Source organism: Mastigoproctus giganteus, chromosome 2 (assembly GCF_048544385.1).
Source record: "Mastigoproctus giganteus isolate SK-2022 chromosome 2, ASM4854438v1, whole genome shotgun sequence".
Lineage (NCBI taxonomy): Eukaryota > Metazoa > Arthropoda > Arachnida > Uropygi > Thelyphonidae > Mastigoproctus > Mastigoproctus giganteus.
In genome coordinates this window covers 159,491,906-159,514,028 of record NC_143576.1, presented here as the reverse complement: position 1 = coordinate 159,514,028, position 22,123 = coordinate 159,491,906, and the positions used below count along the sequence as shown (strand labels likewise).

Sequence of the window (22,123 nt, the reverse complement as noted above, 5' to 3'; positions counted from 1 at the left end):
ATTTCCTTCGCTTTCCAGCATGTGCATGTAGCAGGCAAGATTCAAAAGGACAGTTTTTTTATATTTATTTATTCACAGGTATATATTTATTTCAACGATGTTCTGCGTTCGACCACTTGCCATCCCTTGTATAAACAAATAATATTATGCAAACTGCGTTAATATCCTTTGTTCATAAAGCAGTAAAGAGGAATAAACTTTTAGTGTTAGGATTTATTTTGGATTAACAGCAACTCAATTCGAATCAAAAATCAGTGTATCGGATGTACACAACACGAGCGATTACAACCAATGCGCTAGCCATAAGGAACCTTGACACTAGAGAGAGAGAAAACTTTGAAAAAGATGTGTTTAAAGCGTTTTCTGCCTCCATTCAGATTTTTATACTTCCAGGTGACAAACATCACATTTAAAAACAGCTGTTGTCACGAGTTACTGCATATTTTTAAAGTATTCATTCACGATCTACTACACGCAGCGAGAGAACAATAAGGGAATTCCCTTAATGCCTTTTTTCTTTAACGGGAGAAGAAATTTCATTTCTTTTACGCCAACTGCTTGGCATACCTTCGCCAAATTAAATACTACTCGTATCACTCTGGAGACCAAATGTTTTGAAAAGTGTGAAGACAATCGGCTGAGAATAGAGACTCGCAGCCGTGACAAAAGAATCATTTTTCAATTCTCCAACAGTTCGGACGAGCACCCCGAGTCTACGTCTAATATTTTTAATGCTTTAACGGCTTCTTCGTACGACGCGCGCAGATGTAAATAAGAACTGGTTTCTGCAATAAAAGAAACTCCACGATCCGGCAAGAAGCGAGGTGTTAAGCGAGGCCGTTTTGAAAAGAAATTTGACAACGCTGGCGCGCAGTACTGTTCCTTAAAAACATCTTAATTTCTTATTGTATTCTTTTAACCGTGATGGCAATTCTTCCTTCTTTTTAAATGCCCATTAATCACTGTTTAATAGGGGGGCACCCCGTTGATCGACAATATTGGACTCTTCTACTAAATAGAACGCTGATGGTTAATCAATATCGATATTGACTTAAACATGAGGTAAAACAGGCTGGAAACTCATAGCAGGTCTCTAAATCCCTTCTTACATTAAGTGCTATAAAGAAGGGCATTGATATTGTATTTAGAAGGAGTGGTAATAGATACCCAAGCATTCCTCATATTAGTGATGGACATAATCGGATGATTATTTCGATTACTCTGTATGCTTTGCTGGGAATAAAATTAGTTGGATCGGTACTGAGAGAATCCAATTGTATTATGTGGATTCGTGTTTTTGAGAATGGACACGATGAGCAAGACAGTAGTGGAGGCCTCTTCGAATAACCTCCAGATCGAGCGGAAGGACGCCCGCAAGAACCTGAAGGACTGGGTTGCTAACTGGGCAGCATGTCCTTGTAATAGTAAGAAGGATGGTGCGCTGGATGGTTCCCAGTTTACATTTGCTGTTGAAAACGTAAACTGGGAACCATCCAGTGCACCATCCTTTTTACTATTACAAGGGCACGTTGAGCAGTGGGGGAAGATTATGTTAGTTGTTATTTAGTCCCCAAAGCAGCTAAGGCTGTGAGATGTCAGTATGTTGAGTTTGTAACTAAGCTAAGGGGAAGAAAGGGGATTATCCTGTTAGAATTCAAAATTTCCCTATGTTCCCCTTAATAGGCCTGTAAGGTCTAATGAAGATGTCCGCAAGGATCCTGAAAATGTCATCTTTGTAATAAGTTTAGGAATTAGGTCAAACTACTTTAATAAACTAGCTTTGCATTATTCACGTGGTAAAAGAGTGGTTCATTTCAGAAATCAATTCAACAATTAACCCAAGTTGTTTATTATTCTGAGTCTCCAACGCTGGAATTTGAGGGCTGGCCTAGTTTTCTTAAAGCAATGGGATACTTGCAACTTTATTCACCTATTTAAATAACCAGTATTCTACCGAGAGGTATCTACTGATGAACGTCCGAGTAGTAGAAGACAATACTGTTACGCAGTAAAGGAAAATTAGTAGTTGACATTTGAAGGTTTCATTTTGAATTCACTGCCACTCTTTCAATAGCATTTGGATCCCCTCCTTTCGCCACTACTGCCATAAACTGAAATTGAGCTATCGATGTACATCTAGCCCTTGTCCGAAATTCCAGTTTATCTCACCATCGGTGTTCCACAGAAATAGGGAGATTCAAATCGGCACCTGCACCGATCATTCCAACCTTCGTATGTTCATCCATGACCCATTCTTGAACAGTATTAACGGATAGCATAGGATATTACCCACTAGAAACAAACATGGATCTATACTACCGCATTGTAGGGAGCATGCAATTATCCAAAATGTTTATGTTGTCGTCAGCTTTCATGGTTCCTTACACAACCACCTAAGGTCCCATAGACCATAACATGAAAAACAACCCCGCATCATAATTCCACCTCCTCCGAACTTCATTGTACAGCAAAATGCATGCATTCCGGCAGTAGTTCTCCAGGCATCTTCCACACCCACACCCATCCATCTTATCGGAATAGGGTGCGCCGAGATTCGTCACTCTGAAACTGATTTCCAGTAAACCCACTATGGACCAATGACGTCGTCCGTCGCACCCTACAAGGTGACACTGTTGATTGCCGTTGTTGACGTTTAGCATATGCGCCATCGCTGTCCCATGAAAATCGAAGCTGTGGAGCACCGTACGTAGTGCTTTCACACTTCAGTACAGATACAGATCTCAACCCGCCCCCTTAAAGCCGAAAACCCTTGGTTGATATTTTTCGCCATCAAATAACAACCGAATACAACAGAGGTAATGAAAGAGGTAATGACAGAGGTAATGAATGCACAACTCGTTGTATCTTGCCTGCTGTTTCACGATGATGGGAGAACCACAATATGGTGAAAACAGGTGAGCTTCTTGGACCCATCCTGGCAAGCGTCAATAATTAAAGCTGGCGGCGACGGTGTAATGGATTTGGGAACGTTTTCATAATGCGCAGTGGATCTCTTGATACCAGTAGAGGAACAATGGAATGATACGTTATCTGGAAACTCTGATCATGTGCAATTGCTTCATGTCTGCAGTTTATCCATCTGAGAATGGGTTCTTTCAAAAGAATAATGTTCCATATCACAAGGCTAGAATGGTACATAACTTGTTCCGAGAACAGAAGAAGAAATTCAGCTTACTGCAGCGCCTGCCGGTCATCAGATTTCAATCCAATTGAGCACCTGTGAGATGAAGTGGAATGAGCTTTCACAGTAGAGATCCGTAACTGTCCAGTTTGTAACAACTGTTGGAAACAATTGAGTCAACATGGACTAGCATTCCTGTGTCAACTTCTCGTTGAGTTCATGCCACCAGTAGATTCCCTTTAGCTTTTTCTGAAGAAAACTCGCTGTTAGGTACGCGTGGATTATTGTGATAGTAATTATTATTGAGAAGGTAGTTCGTTAATATTTATGAAAATAGGTACAAAATCAAAATTCGTGGTTCAAAACGTATCATGGACTTCGTTTTTATGCTTTCCATACGTTCCCAGCCAGTAAAGAAGAAATACCCAGCCCTCGTGGGTAGGACAGTTGGTAGAATTACCGTCCTCCCCACACCGGGTAAAAAAAGACCTGAATTCGAATCCCGTCTAAGATGAGGAATTTTAAGGGCCTTTTTCACAACGTGGGCCGAGTTAGTTGGTCTGGACCAAGATAGTATGGTTTTTCTCCCAGAGGCTCGAGTTTTTCGTCCAGCAAACAACAAATTAACCACAGAAAAATTTACAGACATATTATATATGGCGCAAAACACCAACCGAAGTATCAATTTGCATACCAAAGGTGATGAATACACAAATAATGATAAAGATGGGTTGTTAACTAATATGCTTTCAAACACAGTAGTTAAAAAGAAAAAAAAGTGGCGTACTGACTATTATGCTACACTGGATTAAGCAAACACAAACAAGATATATACAATATTGATATTCAAAACCAAAGATGCTGTCAAGAACTACCGGAAGTCGATGTCAACTTGTAACACCAATTGAAATTAAAAGCAGCTCAACTCAACCTACCTCAAACACTACTCCTAACAAGTCTTTAAGCGCCACCTTGTGGTGCACAATGACGTCGTAGACGCCACACACTCCTAACACTGTTATTCCGTGCTCCTTCGTTAGCATGGAGCACGCCGCCCATAGGAGGGCGCTGTACAGATGCACCCATTTTCGACTGTTCTGCTCCACGTCCTTGTCCCTGTACTTGCAGTATTTCATGTAGAAGAGGAGCGATAGAAGGAAGAAGAAACACGCACCGACGTCTGCCCGTCCCACTACTCCAGCTACTGCCTCTGTGTGGATGGGATGAACAGCGAACAGCAGTCCCGCTACCAGAGTGGGCAATGTCTGATGTAGGAACACTAGCGCTGCCAAGTGAGTAAAGATGGCCGACACTGATGCATGTAGTAACACATTTACTAGGTGATATCCCCAAGGGTTCATACCTCCCATGAAATAATTGAAACGGAAAGAAAGCACGCACAGGGGCCTGTAGGACTTGTGAGACCCACTGTGAGTCAAAGGAGTTCCCCAAAAATCGTTCTTGAAGACTGAAGTGATTGGAGTTGTTGGCAGTAGGTCCTGATTCGTTTTGATGGCACGGCTGAAAGAAAATAAAAAAAAGTATGAGTAAAAAAGTAATAAATACAGCAGGTTATAAAAAAAATAATATTCTGTATTATACCATACTAATATACTGTATTATATCCATTTGAATGTATCAACAATAGTGTTCTGTAGCGACAGAGCTGTTTATTTAAATTGCAAGACCGAGCAACTCTTGGTGAACTGCTTGACAACAGTGGTTGATACATCTTGATACATCAGGTTGCGGAATCCAGGAGTTAATCCATCCATCCACTCTTACATTCCAGATCTGCCTCCAGTCATCATTTCCACTTCAGAAATTCGAAGAAACAACTGCTTTGGCATCGATTTTAAAACGTTGTTGTTGTAAGGTTTTAGGAGCATCAGTGACTAAGGCCATATTACTCAGTGTGTATTGTCTGTAAATTGCGTGTGTTCCAAGATCGATTTCCTGTTTTGCTGGATGAAAAACCCGAGTTTCGGAGGGGGGGGGGAACTATGCTACCCTCAGCTGAGACAGACTAATAACTTAGCCACGTTGAAAGGCCCATTCGAGTCCCGTCATCGACGGGACTCGAACTCAGGTCTTTTCCACCGGTGTGGGGAAGATGGCGATCTTACCAACTGCTTATCTGCATGCTGAGTAGATAATGTTGCAGATATGTTTACAGAATGATCCATTAGATTCCAAGGTCCATGACATTGTCAGTTTCGTAAATGGAAAAGTCTTCAAGTTTTAACTTTGTGCCTTTTTATGCCTGTCCATGTAGGTGACAATAGAGCATTTTTGAGGTTATAAGATGAGCATTTTAAGATCATTTACATCCTTCTGTAGATTGACTCAATTTTCATTATTAGCTACAGTTGTCAACTTAGGTTAATAATTTCTTCTTCTCATTAAAACACATCGATTGAATGTCATTAACAAAAACAGCAAAAAAGTAAAAACAGGACCCAGATTAGATACTTGAGGAACGCAACATTTATGGATACATTTGATTTTTACTGCTGCATATTGTGATCGATCTTGAAGATAATTTTAGATCCATTAGAGATCCTCCAACATATGATCCCTATTCATATACAAATATATCGAGATTCAATAAGGCTAAAAAATGTAAATATTGAAATCTGTTGCATTGATATTTCGAGTACTGCCGAAATAGATCCTAAATGACCATGATATTGGTTGTAGTAAAGCATCCACGAATGAATCCGTGTTGTTCAGTGCAAATGACTGGTTTAAGCGGCTGTATAATCTGTCACGTATTTTTTTTTTTTTTCAGATTTTTTTTAAGTATTAAGCACTTAAAACATCTTTTGAATAATTCAGGTTGGTAAATCTGCATTTTCAACCCTTGATTTGGCATAAATTGAAGATATTGGGCAGCAGTATGGATAAAACTACTTTTTATTATTTCTAGCCAGACATTTTCCTTTAAGAATAGCCTCAATAGGGTTGGAATCCATAATCGGTAAAGTCTGAGTTAGTTGTACTTATTGATCAATAAACGCAAGAACAAACAAATGATCATTCCTTGTCGAGAAGGTGCGCATCTGTTCTAGGTTGTCCCCAAATATTAACTTCAAGTACTGAGGAGTGGAATCAGTATCTTGTACATCTACTACATCAGCATCAATACCACGATATTCACAGTCGCTTGCAACAAAGGTGCTCTTCGATAGGCAAGCATCGAAATATCTATGGAGCTAGCAATCTGTCTCTAGTAACCAGATCATTAGTTTCGTTAACGAGTAACAGGTGCAGTGTAGTCAGGTTCCTAACCACATTGCAACAGTTTGGTAAATTACGAATAGAATTGAGCCATAAAAATCAACTCTCTCTTCGCAGATTTGCTGTAGTTGTTTATTCACGTGGTTCAACAGCACCACATACACAGATTTCTCAACAAGTTCAGCCTGTAGCTGAGATGGACAGCTAACTCTCAGATTGTCATCATTACTTCTAGATTCTCAAAAATTCGTATACAGTTGATTCTAAAAAGTTTGTCTCGCGTAACTTTTCATTCAGGTCTGTTTGTGAGCTCCAACTTGCATCAAGGAGGCCTGTCTAATGTCATGCATCACCTTTGTGCGTAATAACATTGTGTAGCTTTACTTAATATAATTTTTCTTCGGTCCTACTTGAACTAGCCTTACTTAAATCTCTTCTTAGCCTTAAGCGTTGTCTTGGTCTAAGCGGCTTTTGGTGGGTAGTACGACAATCACCATCTTTTCCACACCAAGTGGAAATGGGGTTGAATTCAATCAGTGATGAGAGGCATTTTTATACGCCTATATCGCATAGTGGCCGAGTTAGTCGGTCTCAGAGAGTCTTGAAATCTAGAAAGATCTCTCTCTGAAATTCGGGTTTTTCATCCAAAAAACAGTACTTGGCCTGAGAGAGAGAAAGAGAGTTAGGTGAAGTGAAATCAGCAGAAAGTAAGAAAGACTGCTGTCACTTTATCCATTTCGCAAACAAACACCGCACTTTCTTTTAAATTGTTTCAATTTCTTTACAGCCATGGCTTATAACCATAAAAGTTGTGCACGGAATGGAATTTTCCCTAAGCTATAAACAGCAGTTTTATCGGCTGTTCAGTTTCGTACTTTTCCAATTTTTTCTTCTTCTTCCTAGAACAGAACTCGTGCATTGTGTGTGTTCTCCGATGCAAAAGAATTGTTTGAATTGTCTGTGATCAGCGGCACTTATAAATACACTGAAATGGAAAATTGTACGTTATAATATACCTGCCACATCTACTACCGGCTTTATATATAAAAAGAAAAAAAAAACTGAAAGAAGGAACTTATGCCGAACACAATAAGTATTCTTACTGAAATTCTGAAAGCATTGCTAGAAGAACACCGGCTCGCTTAACTTAACAGTATTTCGAATTCTAATATATAACTCCGTCTTTGTTCTTTTGCTCGGCGAATATTTCTTTTTGTAACAAGCTGTTGCTAGGAGACCGAAGTTTATCAGCACGTAACATCCGCTAGCCGGTTTACTGACATCTTTTTTCTTTTCTTCTTTTTTTTATCCTATCTATATATTGTTGCAAAACCATATCACGTTCGAAGACAACGGGCCTGCACTGTGCTCGCGCACAACGTTATCCTGTTAGTCAAGCAGGGGAGAGGGAAAAAAGTGTGTGTGTGTGTGTGAGAGAGAGAGAGAGAGAGACGTAGGATAAAAGAAATCGACTTAAAATGTATCCAGCGTTGCAAAGAAGTGCGAGCCATCCAAACAGGGGAGGATTGTGGATATTTCGAGCTTGGCGCTAGAAATAATGTTTTAAAAGATAAAAAACAGCAAAAACTAATAAAGCAGAAAAGTAATTTGAGCAAATAAGTCCGGTTGCAGTTAATTCTACCTAAGAAAGATCTTCGAAAAAATTTCTTACAAAGAAGTTGAGACCAAGTGTTGAATAATACCGCAGTTTGCATTTGGGATTTACAGATAACAAAAAGACGGACAGGGGAAAAGAAAGAAAGAAAACATTGAAAAATGGTAGCATTTCGCTGATAATGTTCCCACCTTTTCCGATATTTCACAACCGATCTTAAATATCGGAAAAAAATTTCTTCGTGACTAACCCGTATTCGAGCTGATTTAGTTATTGGGTTTCAAGAGCATCGGCAACTAAGGCCACATTGCTCCATACATATTATGTCTGTAAATTGCGCGTGTTCTGTGGTCAATTTTCTGTTTGCTGGATGAAAAACCTGGATTTTTCAGCCAAATCGTGAAAAGGACCATAAAAATTCCTCATCGACGAGACTCTTTTCCACCCGGTGTGGTGAGGAAGGTGATTCTACCATCTGCGCTATCCACGAGAGCGAGCCCATTTAGAAAACATTTATTTACAAAATACAAACGTTGAATACTTTAAAAAAACAGATCCAAAATTTGTCAGTTTAATTCCAACACATTATCTTTACAATACCAAACAATTTCCTGGAATTAATCTTTAATAAAAACAGCCTTTTTTCTTTTCATCAATGTTTCATACAATAAATCCTTCAGCGATGTTCTTCTACTTGATCTGAACCGCATCTATGATTAACTGAAGGGGTCAATATGTCTCGATTCTCCTTGTGCGAAAGATCAAGGATGATCAAGTGTGTGTTTAGGATGTTCACGTACATCCTAAACACACACTTTACATTTAACGCTTTGGGCAACTGCGCATGCGTGTGTATTTCAACATGGTTTTACCGGAGCATTAACCGAAATTAGATTTTCCACCGCACTTTGGAAACATTTTCCATTTACTTGTCCTTTCAGCCGAAAGCTTTCTGTAGTGTGCCTTGGCTAATCCCCTCCAGTCTTAATTTCTGCCACAAGGGGTTCGCTTACATAAATCTATAGCGCGCTCTGCCATGCCACGTAACCCGATCAAAGTGCAATCGGTCAGTCTTCTTAAGTAATAATGCCATCTTAAATAATATTTATCTTAAGTAATCGCCACACTACAGCTACAGGATTCCTCTCGCTGAGCGTTCTTGTGTATACGGATTACACGCGCATGAAATGTGTGCATTTTGTAGCTATTGATTTTCACCTCAAGGATACGTTTCTGGATCATTAATACCTTCGAAGAAGATTGTAAATTTTAAGTGCGCCCTCCATTGGAGACATTGGGAAGTAAGAAGTAGAATTTTGCTTTGATTTTCTTTGACTATTTAAAGAGTGGAATAATTATACCTAAGTACTTATTATCTTCGCTGTGGTGTGGTGGAATTGATCTTTACAATGAAACTCCTTTCAGAGCGAGAAATTTGTTAGTGGACCTGAGTATTTTGCAATCGGCGATAATGGAAATTATAGAGGATTGTTGATCATAAATGACTCTTGAGCTTGAAGGCAACAAAGAGTGGAATAAACTGTACATATCCAGTTATGATGATGGAAGCATCGAGAAAGTACATCAAACCTTTAGAAATAACCACAAGAGCTTCGTCAGAGTCGGAGATGATTCCACTGGATTGAAGAAATCCTAGCCAATCTATTGCCATCAGGTAGTTGAAACTGTAAAGTGGGTTCAAACCGGGCATTCTAACTTTAATATTTGAGACAATCGTGGAGAAAACAATTAAGAATGCAGTACAGGGAAGGTCATCTGGTTAGGAAGAGTTTTCTCAAGGAAACGCGGCATTGCTCTGTAAAGGAAAAGTCATAGCTAAAGCAGTAAACTATTGTGATACTGTTACTTATGAGTTGGATGCAAGAAATAACTTTCGTATTGTTTATGTGTACTTTAGCAAAGCAATCCTGCACAAGAGATTGTTATGTATGCTGGAACATACCGGGGCCGTGCTTGGACCTCTTCTGTTTCTGATTTCATTAAATGACATTGACGAAGGGATATAAGAAAAAAAAAACTCCTTGAAAGAGTCCAAAGACGGGACACGTGCCTGGTTGAGATCAGCAAAAGGACGCCCCATAGAAAAAGGAGACTGAAAAGGAAAGACTCGCGTAGGCTGTAGAACTTGGTAACTACGAAGGATAGATGAGATCTGATTAAGAGTTATAAGAATAACACCTTTTTTTTTTTTCAAGTTGAGTCCCTGAACTCTTTACTCCTCAACAAAATCGGGTTAGGAACGAAATCTCTGTTTGTCTCAAAAATGTGTATCCGAATGGATACACATCACAACAATGCACGAGTGTATGCACATAACCTCAGTTACTGAGGAAACACTACATTAAACATCATCACAATTCCCATCCTCCCTATAGGTCAGATCTTGCTCCTTTTAACTTTTTTCTATATTCGCTAAGTTAAAGGGTGAACTATGAGTTCGCTGCCTTCCATAGAGAGACTGAGCTAGCTAATGAATCCCTTAGGGTATCACAATAGGTTTTCAAACAGTCGCTTTTCTTGGAGTATTTAGAAAATAGGAGAAGAGATGAAACAGGTGGACTAATCTAGGAGTAGCTAATATTTGAAAAGGAATAACTATCAATTAAAGAAAACAACGTTTTATATTTTTTAAATTTAATTTGTTTCGCTCTTCTTTTGCGATCACCGCTCACAACCAATACTAGAGGAACTTTTAACGGTATCCTCACTCATAACTGAGTTAGTCAGCTACAAGTGAAAATACCATGTATAGAAATTGGCGGAATAATGAGTACTTCAACCCGCCTTGGAGTATAATCTGCCTTTAAATTCTTAAAAGAATTAGATTATTCTTCATACACCCGCGCACAATGGCGCTAAAAGAATATTTAAGATACCCCTAGTCTACAAATGTACAATTTCACGTTTCTTTTGTGCGAAAAGATAGAGAAAGAACCCAATCGATGAGTAAAAATAAAAGCGGCGATGATTTCTTCAGAGCATTCATTAATCCGCCTTCTGTATATATGTATTTTAAACTGCTTTTATAATTGATTGGCGGGCGAATAAAACACGCTGCTGAACTTTACTTCGCGCAGCCTTTTCACGAAGTCTCCTTCAGAAACACCGCCCTCTGGAGGGAATGCGAGAAGAACTGATGAAGTTACAAAGGCGATACGCGTCAACAGTGTTACTGCTCGATATCGACGCTGTCTACGGAGGTCAAAAAACAAAATATTCGACAGACTGGTGTTGGAAGCCGACTTCAAAGCAAAATCAGGATGAAAGGGCACGGCAGCCCCCCCTCTTGCTTTTATTACGCCCGTTATATGAACTGTGGTAGAAACAAAGCCAGCCGGTTCATTGTTTCCGTCCGAACGGTTGCTATAGCAACGGTGTACGCGTGTGTGTGTGCGCGCGCGCGCAGTGGCAGGGAAGAAGTGGGTGGGTGGGGGGCTGGGACGAATGGGGGACTACAGAGAGAGAGAGAGATGGCTCTGTAAATGCACTACAACCATACTGCCTAGCTGCAGGTGCCGTCTTTCGACGTCATCCGGTCGATTAGAGCGTTCCTGGAGGTTCGCCGGATATGAAGTTTAATGGAAGAGAACCACCGTAGCGTTTGGAAGACCTCAATCTGTATCGCTATATATTTATCCCACCAAGAGTCGCAGATCGAAGAAGCAACTGCGCGATCAGAAGAGGATAGGAAGGAAGGAGGGAGGGAGGGTAATGGAGTGGGATGAAAACGGGGCACGCTGTGTGTGTGGGGGGGCAGGAGAAGGAGAACTCAGCTGTTCAATTATACAGCAGAGAACATCTCATTTCGGTAGACTCTTGTACGTAGACTTGATATCGATATGTCTCGTGCATTTATTGCTCCGGCTTCTTACTGAGATGTCCTTTTTCCCAATTTCCTTCGTATCTCTGCATTTTTGCTTGTTTTTCCCCGCAATGAAACTTTTTCTCTCCCCTTCTTAACCTTAGAGAATATAGTTCGAAAGGGAATTTCAAAATTGTGTTCTTTCCTCTTTTTTTTTTTTTTTTTTTCCTTTCTTGCGTGCATACAAACAACGTTGGTTTAATGGAAAAAATAATAATAACAAAAATGAACCAAAGCTCAAAGTATATCGATAGCACAGTCTGGAAATGGTTTGAAATTCAAACCGTTGTCGTTTCCTATCTTTTTAGCCTTTTTGAGATACGTAATTCCAACATTGTCAGTCGACTTATGGAGTTTAATATTCGCGTTTTCATATTTATTTCTTATCAAATTTTGAAACTCGGAAAGCCATTTGAAATCGATACTTATACTGGGGGTATCCAGCATGTGCTTACTTTCAGATGTCATCTTTTACGACGTCTGAAGCCTTTTTTGTTTTTGACTACTGGGACGACTTAGCCATGACCGAACTACGCCACGGTTCAAAAACAAGGCAACTAATATAAACAGTGATGTTCTTGCATTTTGTCTGTTTTGTGAACTCTTCTGATCTCGATTTCTGACATCTGGAATCATGGTAAAGTGCCTTCTACTCATCTTAACCAATCAGGTTCTGTCACGTGATTCTCCATACATATGCGTTGAAACGTAAATTCACAACCACCACCAACACCATTCTGGAAGCTCTACAAGATGGGGCTGAGAGAGCAATTGTTTACCTAGATATCCAGTCCGCATTGATTGCATTGACGTACGTCCCCTCCTTCACCTGACCGTGAATAAAAAATCTTTCACGTGATGTTCTGCAAAGTGGAGTTCTATCCGGGCTCCTCCTTGCGGCTGCAATCCACCCATTTCTGTGCCAGCAAATGGAATTTATTAGCTAGCAAACCATCATTAGCAGCCTAAAGAATCCAATTACATGCCTAACATAGTTCTTTCTAAAGATAAATCCAAATAAATCTACACAAATGGTGTTCTCAATAAAATCACATCGAACTCCGCTAAAGCTAGAAATTCAAGAACACCCAGTAACGAAGGACAGAGATCTCGGGGTCATCTTTGACTTCGATATCTCTGGGCTTGGTTACTGGGCGTTCTTTCACCTTTAAACGAGTTACAGATATCCACAACAAGGTCTGCAGATCCAGATGGCTTGCCAAACAACGCTTTCTTCATGTCACCGAGTGTGGGAACACGCTTCAATACATATACAAATTTGTACGGGTTTCTTCAGACAGTCATCGCCTATGGATCTGAAATTTGGGCATCGGCAACAAAAACCACGCTAAAAACCATCCCATCTGATGAGTACTGGCTACTTCGTTGGATTCTCTTCACGTGTAAACTCCCCCCCACACACACTTCAGAAGTAACAAAACTACTAAACTTAAGAAAAGTTTCAAAACGGATTTTGGCCCCCCGCTTACTTGCAACAATAAAAATAACAGAGGGCGCAAAAATACGCCAAATCGTTGGCAAATGTGTAATTGGAGAATTCCCCGAAACCCCTAAGAGCGCTCTCTTCACTTCAGTCTGTGATTCGGAGGCTCAGGAAAGTCGACAGGTTCCTGCCCATGGATATGCTTCATAACGTTCAGGAGATGGATGCAGACTTCAAGAAGTTCATTGAGGACAAATCCTATAGAAGACGTGTCATCAAGGAATAGTTCTCGTCTTCCGCTGAGTGATTACCAATATGATACCGTGAGCTGTGTTACCGCATACGCCAGGCTACCCTGCCGAAGCCTAGTGAGCATGACGTTGTCAGGTTCTATTTCTATGCCCACTTGAATTCCAACCGAATGTCCAACACTTGGTCATCCTGAATATTTCCAATCCATGCCAAAACACCTGCATCCACATCGCTACACCACGATAGAGCAATTACATCATATCCGCCTACAAAACAGGAAGCCTGTCTCTGCGTTTTTCCCTAGTCGTTCTCTAGGAGTGCGGATCTTGCTTCGGAAAGAGATAGCCCAGAGCACCTCCAGTACGCACTTAAGCTTCTGTGTCCAGCGAAACAGCTTTCCATTTCACGTATATTTACGGAACTACTGCTGCTGCACATAATCTCTCCTTTTATACGTATCCTACTCTGTGTGAATCCTGCTCAAGAGTATACAAACTGTCGCCACTACTTTATGAACAACCCTCATAAAGTAATGGTAGCAACATGGATGCTACCATTACTTTATGAGGGTTGTTCATAAAGTAAAGGCAACACAGAGATGCTGAAACGCTCTTGAAACGCTTAAAATAATATAATAATTTTAAATTATTCTTAAAACATGCTTAGACAAAAAACGGTTTATGTTAAACAAAACGAACAGAGTTCCCCAGTGGAATCACTCTTGGTTTAAAACAGAACATTTTTTGTTTATCCGCAATAGTTATTGAGCGTGCCAACCAAAACAAAATCTCAGCTACGCAAAGACAATAAAACACGTGCCGGCCCCAAATAAGACAGAGATTTACCCCGTCACAAGAAATTAGGATTTCTATCGAATAGAGTGGCTACAGTTGAGCGGTGCACTGAGATGCGATGACCACCTCCGATAAAGCGAGCCATGCATCACGTGAGCTCTAATACCCCGTGTTCGTGGGCGGCAGTTTCGTGAAATATGTAGCGAGGAGGAAGCAATACGATTGAGAACCCTACATCGAATTGCCCACTACCACGTGTTCGGCTAGGAAGTGCACGGAATGAACAGTAAGATTAACTTTTGGAGAGGCCAACGTCGCCGATCAATGAATCGCGGTCCAGACCGTAGCGACACCTACCGGACAACTGCGCAATCTCGTTAATACAGAGAAGGACGAACTCGCCAGAAAATCCGTGTCTAAAATTCCTAAAATAAAAACAGATGCATATAATTTAGAGAGAGAGAGAGAGAGAGAGAGAGAGAGAGAGAGATTGTGGTAGGTTAAAATGCGAGATTAGTATACGAGATTGTCAACAGAATCTAAAAGAGGGGGCTTCTGGTAGTTTCGTATGCTATCGATAGATGGCGACACTTATGCGGACGCATTAATTATTTTCAATTAGTGAAAAGTTTGCCCTTAGAGAATAGACCTCTTTTTTTTCTTCTTCTTTCTTTTATTTTTGCGGTTCCTATCTGTTCGTCTATTTTTCCACCCTCTTTTTGTGGTGCGTGGCAAAGTTTTACTGATAACAGAAAAGAAAGGCCAAAAACGTCTTGTAAGATCCAATCGTTTGGTGGTTTCTTTCTTTCTTTCTGCGGGTCGCGTCTACGCTTTACGAATCCGCCCAGTAATCGACTGTAATGCTGCTGTTCGCTGACCCGCCAGAGCATCCATTAGAATCCCCCCCCCTCTCTACTTACTTCGTGTGATGGATGATCATTCAGGACCGCTGATGGACAATCCACTTCAGGTAGTTTTAAAGAAGAACAGGTAAGCGCTACTTCTCTTCCCTCCTCCCCCAAATACAAATAAAGATTAATGATTGGCCTGGTTTTATAAGAAGGAAGGATGTACGGTGTAGGGAACTCCTTCCCGGGGTAAAAGGGGAGGGTTATTATTGTTATTACGAAAGCCACAACTTTGTAATGACACGATAGCAACCTGCCGGAATTATTAAAAGGCTCATCAGGAAGTGAGGATTAGTTACCCCTGTAGAATTTGTTTATTGCTGGTTGTTTACATATTTATATACCTGAGGATTGTTTCGTGGGCGTATATGATGGCTTGGTCAACGTGCTATCATAATAAACCAAAACAACAACAATAATAAATAAATATAAATTATGCTAAGCCTAAATACAAAACATGTCTGTCACAACTGCCCTTAAGTTTCTGAAAAGCTGATTGTAAGTGAGGAGTTCTCTAAAAATATAGGTTGCCTAATCATGTCTGTTTTCTTCATCGTAAATAAAACATTTCTCTTTTCTTTCTCTCCTTTCCTTTGTCCAAATGAGCTCCAAGTACGTTTTGTTTGTCATTACTGTAACTAGGAAAGGAACCACGCATACGTGAAACATCTAAACTCTCTCTCTTTTATATACACACACACACTAGCAGAGCTATTTTTTATGGTTTATAAATAGCGAGTGACTGTTAGAGGAAAAGCAAGTTGAATCAGTCGTTATAAGAGAGACTTTTTTACAGACGAATGAAAGTTTAGTTTCTCTTTGGAAAGATACAAGTACTTGAGGGCGGTCGTAAAAATTGCGCAAGATATTGTATATATACACCCCAGTAAACTCAGTGTAATGGCTTGCAAGCTGTACTGCAAAGTATTGCCAAGAAGCTCACTTTACACAGCATTTGGCCGCGCCAATGGAACATCAGAATGCTTATAGGTTGCTATCACTTCTGCTCTCCCCCACCCCCGTATGTATGAATAGCAGAAAATTGGCTAAATGAAAGAACTTGAAAAGAGTCATTACCTTCTGAGCCTTTCCAAAGACAGTTTCTGCAGCTGCTCCGAATACGAATTTTCTTCTGTTGAAACCGTATGGATTCAGTGGTATTGTTTCACAACTCAAGTGGAATTCAGAGGTATTTAGAGAGATATTGTGCCTTAATGTGATCATACTATTTGATTAAACAAAAGTCCTAAGAAAGGACTCTTCAAGTTCTGCCAACAAACTGCTTTTGTGCAGAACAAAGCCGTAGTTCATATCTTCCTGTGCGCGATATTCCTGGTGTGTGTCTGGATCGAAAAGCAAAAATCCGAATGGATAAAAATTAATTTGATCTGACCGGATTGGTCGATATCGCCAATGGGATAAAATTTGCCTTTTTAAAGGTAGAATTTGAACGCATGTCCTCTCTGATATTGGTCAAAAGTTAGCTAATCAGATTGGTTGTCTTTCTAACTTCCAACACCTCAAAGGAGATCAAAAATCTTTATGCTGTAAATTTCTTTATCCGTATCTTTATTTCTCTCTCTGTAAAAGTCACGCGATGCCCTTTGATTTTATTTCCTTAAATCTCGAATTTCTTCAGTAACGTCCTTCAGTGAACTCTGGTGAGTCTAGTATTGTTTCGTTCTCAGTCCAAATGAGAACGAAACCAGCTGAACCATTAGATATCCAAGTTACCAAGGTTCATTGAAGAAAGACCGAAGAAATTCGAGATTTAATGATGCCCATACCAAACACTTGCCACCCATTGATTATTTTCTGACCAACTGTAGCCTCCAATGTAGGTTATAAAATCTGGCCCTGGTAGCATTCCTCCAGTTTTACTAACAGTTCCTCTTTTCTGTTTGTTCTTTCTGCCTTTATTTCATTCATATTTTCTTCTGTATGCAAATTCCGCCATACCCAGACAGCTTTTTACCTTTCAGCCATCATCAATTTTTTGCTTTGCCTTCAACTCTTTCTCAAGTAATTAAGAAATCCATTAACAGCAAACTTCTGAATTACCTTAAAACCTTTCGTTTGATTAATGATCGCCAATGGGAATTCGTTCCGTGTCGATTCATGGGAGGGAAAGATCCTTTGGCATACGTTACTCGTCCCTGGAAGCATTCCATACAGAATTTTGAAAGTGGGACAGAACCATGAATTTGAAGTAGAGGGGTATAATAATTTTAAGGGCATTAATTTCCCCAATTAAGCCGCTGATCTCCTAATCACTCTACCGGAGATGGGTTGACTACTGTACATATTGAAGAAGCTTTTTAAATTCCTCCAATCACTGATTGGGATTTGAACGCAGGTCTTTCCAAACGAGAGATATGAGCTGAAACCACTATACTGTGAGGGAGGATGTGCATTTTAATACCTAGCGTAGTATATCTGTCATTAATATTTCGATACTGGTATGTGTCTGAGTCACGCGCTGAAACCCCTGATTTATTTAGCAGTGGGAAGTGAAAATTTGTCATTGAGAAAAGTAGATTTTTAAAGAATGGAAAAAAAATGGGGCATTTTATTTAATGATTTAAAGTTTCCGCTGATATTTTTACTACTCCCCTGACAGAACTAAGGCGACATATTTTACATTCCTTTAACTAATGGAAGCGTTATCGGCTTTTTCCCTTCCTATAAATTATAATAGGTCGTAATGAGAAAGATATATCAAACGCATCATCAGTGAAAACACCATAGATTTGTTAAAACATATTAAGAGGAGTCTACCTTCGCACCTACACTTCTTCGAAGCAATTTCCCGTCATTCTCTGCGGCTTTATGTTGGTGACGGTCGACTCTAGATCATTATGGGGGAGCGTGGCACTTACATTTGCAGAAGAGAGGACAAAGGAATGAGACGCGCTCAGAGAGAGAGAGAGATGATAAGATGACAGTCGAGAGTGACTTACGACAAGCAGACAGTTTCGTCATTATGAACAAGCTGTAGGGTCCCAGCGTATCATAATGACCTGCCATAAAGTTCGGGCGTCCTCATTTCACGTAACTTGGCACCTCATTGACGATAGAAAGGTCATATGAGACATAAGATCGACACCAATCTTCGCCACGCGCCAGGCAATATCTGCTGTTAGTATTCCTCAAAAATTTATAGATTCTTCAGATACGTCCAAGCCATTACAGGCTGAGTTGAGCGCTTGGCATTGTTAAGTGAAAGGTGACAACAGTTCCCATAGCGACCATGGCCCTTTGTTGATGAACTCTCCCTCTTTCCACTGATTCAGAAACTCGCTGTTTAAATGATACGAAGTATATTTTATTTCCCGGTTTAGGAATTCTGGGTAAATTAGTATTTGCGCCAATTGTTCAATCACATTTTCCATCTTGGTGATATCGTCTGCAACCAGTCATGTACCGAATGGTTTATATTGTTAAAATTCCACACGTACGTGATTCCATTAAAAAACAATGAATTTATTGTTTAAATTCCACACGTGCGTATTAATTGTTTAAATTCCACACGTGCGTATTAATTGTTTAAATTCCACAAGTACCTAATTTGGCATTGTGCCAAATCACTTATTAAGTGAATCGGTTCATACAATCGGATTCATTTTTCGAAACTCCTATGAAACGTTTTGAAGAGTCGTGATTCTTTAAGAATTATTGAAATTAGAAGGACAAGTTCAAACATTTGATTGGCTATTTAAAAAAGTTGGCAGCAGTATTAAGAGAATTGTGTAAAAGCGTTTAGTTATTAATAATTATTCAGATTTATCGTTTCCTTCTATTCTACAGATGGTCTCACGAACCTAGGCTTTTACAAGCTGTTCTGAGAAAGGTAGTAGTTGAAAGTTAATGCCGATAATTCGAGAAATAATCTTTGGTGTTTCGGGCGATTTTTTTTTTTTTTTTCTTTTCCATTCGATACATTATTTGACTCGCCAACAAAAACCGTGACATTAAAGGATTCCGTTGAGAGCTTGTCTGGCAACACAATCAAGATAAGAGCCTATGGAAATGAGAACAGCTTTTCCTGCACACGCTCTCGGCTGTCACTATCTACTCACCATTCTATACCAATTACAAAAGGAAGATCAAACCTCACGCGGATAACATCTGATTCACGGCAGTGCGTGGAGATAAAGTTAATTTTGGACGTACAACGTGGAGAAGGGGAGGCAGGAAGATTTTAATTCTGATGTGTCCTTCCAGGGGCTTCTCTAATAATCAGCCTTCTGTCGTAAGTGAATCGGGAGATGTTATCGGACTACCGCCGCACTCACGTTGCCATGTCAACGGCGGGAAAAGCGCAAAAGTTACGGCCCCGTCAGCACATTAATGTTGTCACTTTGGCTCCATAAACAGTCCGGGGCTGGATGTTGTGTACTTGATTTTTACCGCCTTATCGCCCTCTTCGCAGCGATAGGTGATAGCTCGTTTGGGGAAGAGCTGTGACGGGGCGAACATGACGCACGCTTCCCTGGGGTGATGTAAAGTAAATTTTCATAAGTTCGTAATTCTTTATCGTCTCCGTTTGAGCGAGCGTCTGTGTGTGTGCGCGCGCGCGCGTGCGTTTATCTGTTTTGCTCTGAATCTGTCAGTGTCATTATATCAGTTTTTCACCTTCCCCAGCTCTCTGTCGATTGTTTTTTTTTACGTGGTCCCCACCGATTTCGGCCCTTTTCTCACTGTCATTTCGAGGCTTATCTTCCTAAATGCCTTTTATTGCTATCTTGCTCTTCCTCCATGTCGTCTGACATTATGAGAAGTTCTTTCTTGTCCAACAACCACGCTCTAATAGACAGCACACACGAAGTGGAAGATGAGTTAATATTGGCGCAACAAAATAGAGTAATTGGAATTTAATTGGATATGCACACAGAGCTGTGTTTATCTCTGCACTGGAGCTTATAATACTGTTTTTGGTAAAATAAATATTAAATTTCTCCTTTTTACATTACAGCAGTTCCTCGTGGATCGTCCTTGGGCCCAATTTTATTTGGATAAATGGTCTGCTGTACAGATTAAGAAATGTATTGCCTAACTCAGTGTTTCTCAAAGGGTGTACCGCGTCACATTAGTGTGCCGCAAAATTTTCCAAGTGTGCCGCGAAATTTAGAAATTTCTTCTTCTATGACTACGTAGGTGTGCCGCGAAAATTTTCTTCTTTGGAAAATGTGCGACGAGAGTAAAAAGATTGAGAAACACTGGCCTAACTCATGCGGGCTTTTAAACTCTTTTGAAAACAACAATAGTCATATTGATATTAAAATCTCGGATAGGGTGTCTTCCAGGTTTTCCGGCCCGTCATTGTTAAAATCAGTAGATAAACACTACCTTCTGCTACTGATCTATTGAACACTGACCTGTATTGGAGTTACCTTTGTTTGATAGCGAAAAAAATAATTATAAAAAAATAAAAATAAATTCGGTTTAGATCCTATTCTCTATCTTAAAGAGATAGAGGATTATTTTTAAACCGTTAATTTAAATATCGTTGCAAGATTAAACAATTTGAACGGCACATGGGCCACTGTAGATAGAGCCAAAAATAGAATTCACTGATCCAATTCTTCAGTACCGTTTGAAAATAACACTTATTAAACTCAGCCAAGAGTTGCTTATAAGACAAGCGAGAATCGGAATTATGACAAAGGTTAAAGAGGTGTCAAAAGTCATTTCGTACAACACGTGGGATTCAGGATGACGAGGGGGAAGTTATAATATCGACAGAAAACTGCCAACAGGCGAAGAAACTCCTTCGTTCTGTGGCATAAGTGGAAGGAAATGGAGTCATGTCTTGGAGTTATTTGGAGGCGACAAGTGTGACCGCAATTCTGCATCGAAAGGAGAGGCGAACCCAGCAAAGCAATCGTGTCTGTCAATCCTCCTCATAACAGGAGAGAGAGAGAAAGAGAGATCTATGATCAACGGCAAAGTTCCGACATTTCTCCGAGTCAGAACGGGCACAGATCACTCATAAGGGCCGTGTTGTGATCAATAAAGTACGGTCGATGGGAGGTGCCCGACTGGAATGAACCCAAAACTGTTAGTAAGAGTCACCGTGTGTGTTTGCCTCCTTAAGGAGATGGAGACTCGTCCTAATCCCCCTTCCTGCCCTCCACCCATGTGTCGCCGACGGATCCTTGTGGCAGGAGAGTACAACATTCTCATCTTGACTGTAGACACACACTTCTTATCATCACCAACCACTCGATGCTGTCTGTAGGACCGGGCAGCTTGTTGGAGACGTAAGAAGCAATATATATTGGGATTCTCAGATAACGATGGGGAAAAAAAATATTCTCCAGGTTGTCTACGAGGAACAGATTTCGGGTTTTATTTCCTTTCTTTATTTTTTCGAAGCCGAAGCTAAGTACTTAAAAAAAAAAAAAAAAAAAAAAAAGTAGGAAAGAATTGGCTCTCTTGAAAGGGAGGCCTTATTAGGACAGAAACTCCAACAATTCAGGTAATTTACTGTTTTTCTGGAAAACTACCGAAACCTGCAGCGCCTATTTCCAACAACTATCCGCCTGAAAAAAAAGAAAAATAAAAGACATAATCGGAAAATAACCGAAAGAAAAAAAGCGTAACAAGTCACCAAACACCTGAGGCCAAGGAGAAGAGGACGCGGGAGGGAGGGAGGAAATTCTCCAATCTATCTTCAAGACTGAAGACAATTTTCCTTAGCTTTTGTTTTCTCTTTGAGGTGATGCAACGGACAGTTGCCCAGATACAGCCGTGAAGGATGAAAATCAATCCAAAGGTGTAACGAACACGGCAGAAATTTTACGGCCACAGAAAATGCGCAGATATAAATGTTTATCTTCTTT

At 40.2% G+C, this 22,123-nt stretch overlaps 1 protein-coding gene across 2 annotated transcripts in view; it reads right to left on the bottom strand.

The window, feature by feature from the left end:
• The window catches only part of LOC150089700 (protein O-mannosyl-transferase TMTC2-like), a 221,538-nt gene that overhangs the window by 54,594 nt on the left and 144,821 nt on the right, over positions 1-22,123 (bottom strand). For both annotated transcript variants that reach the window (XR_016546679.1, XM_090368742.1), the window contains exon 2: positions 4,078-4,663. Coding sequence is in view for 1 of the 2 variants with exons in the window: in XM_090368742.1 (XP_090224868.1) it covers positions 4,078-4,663 (586 nt within the window). In the remaining variant the exon portion in view is untranslated. The remainder of the gene's footprint in view (positions 1-4,077; positions 4,664-22,123) is intronic.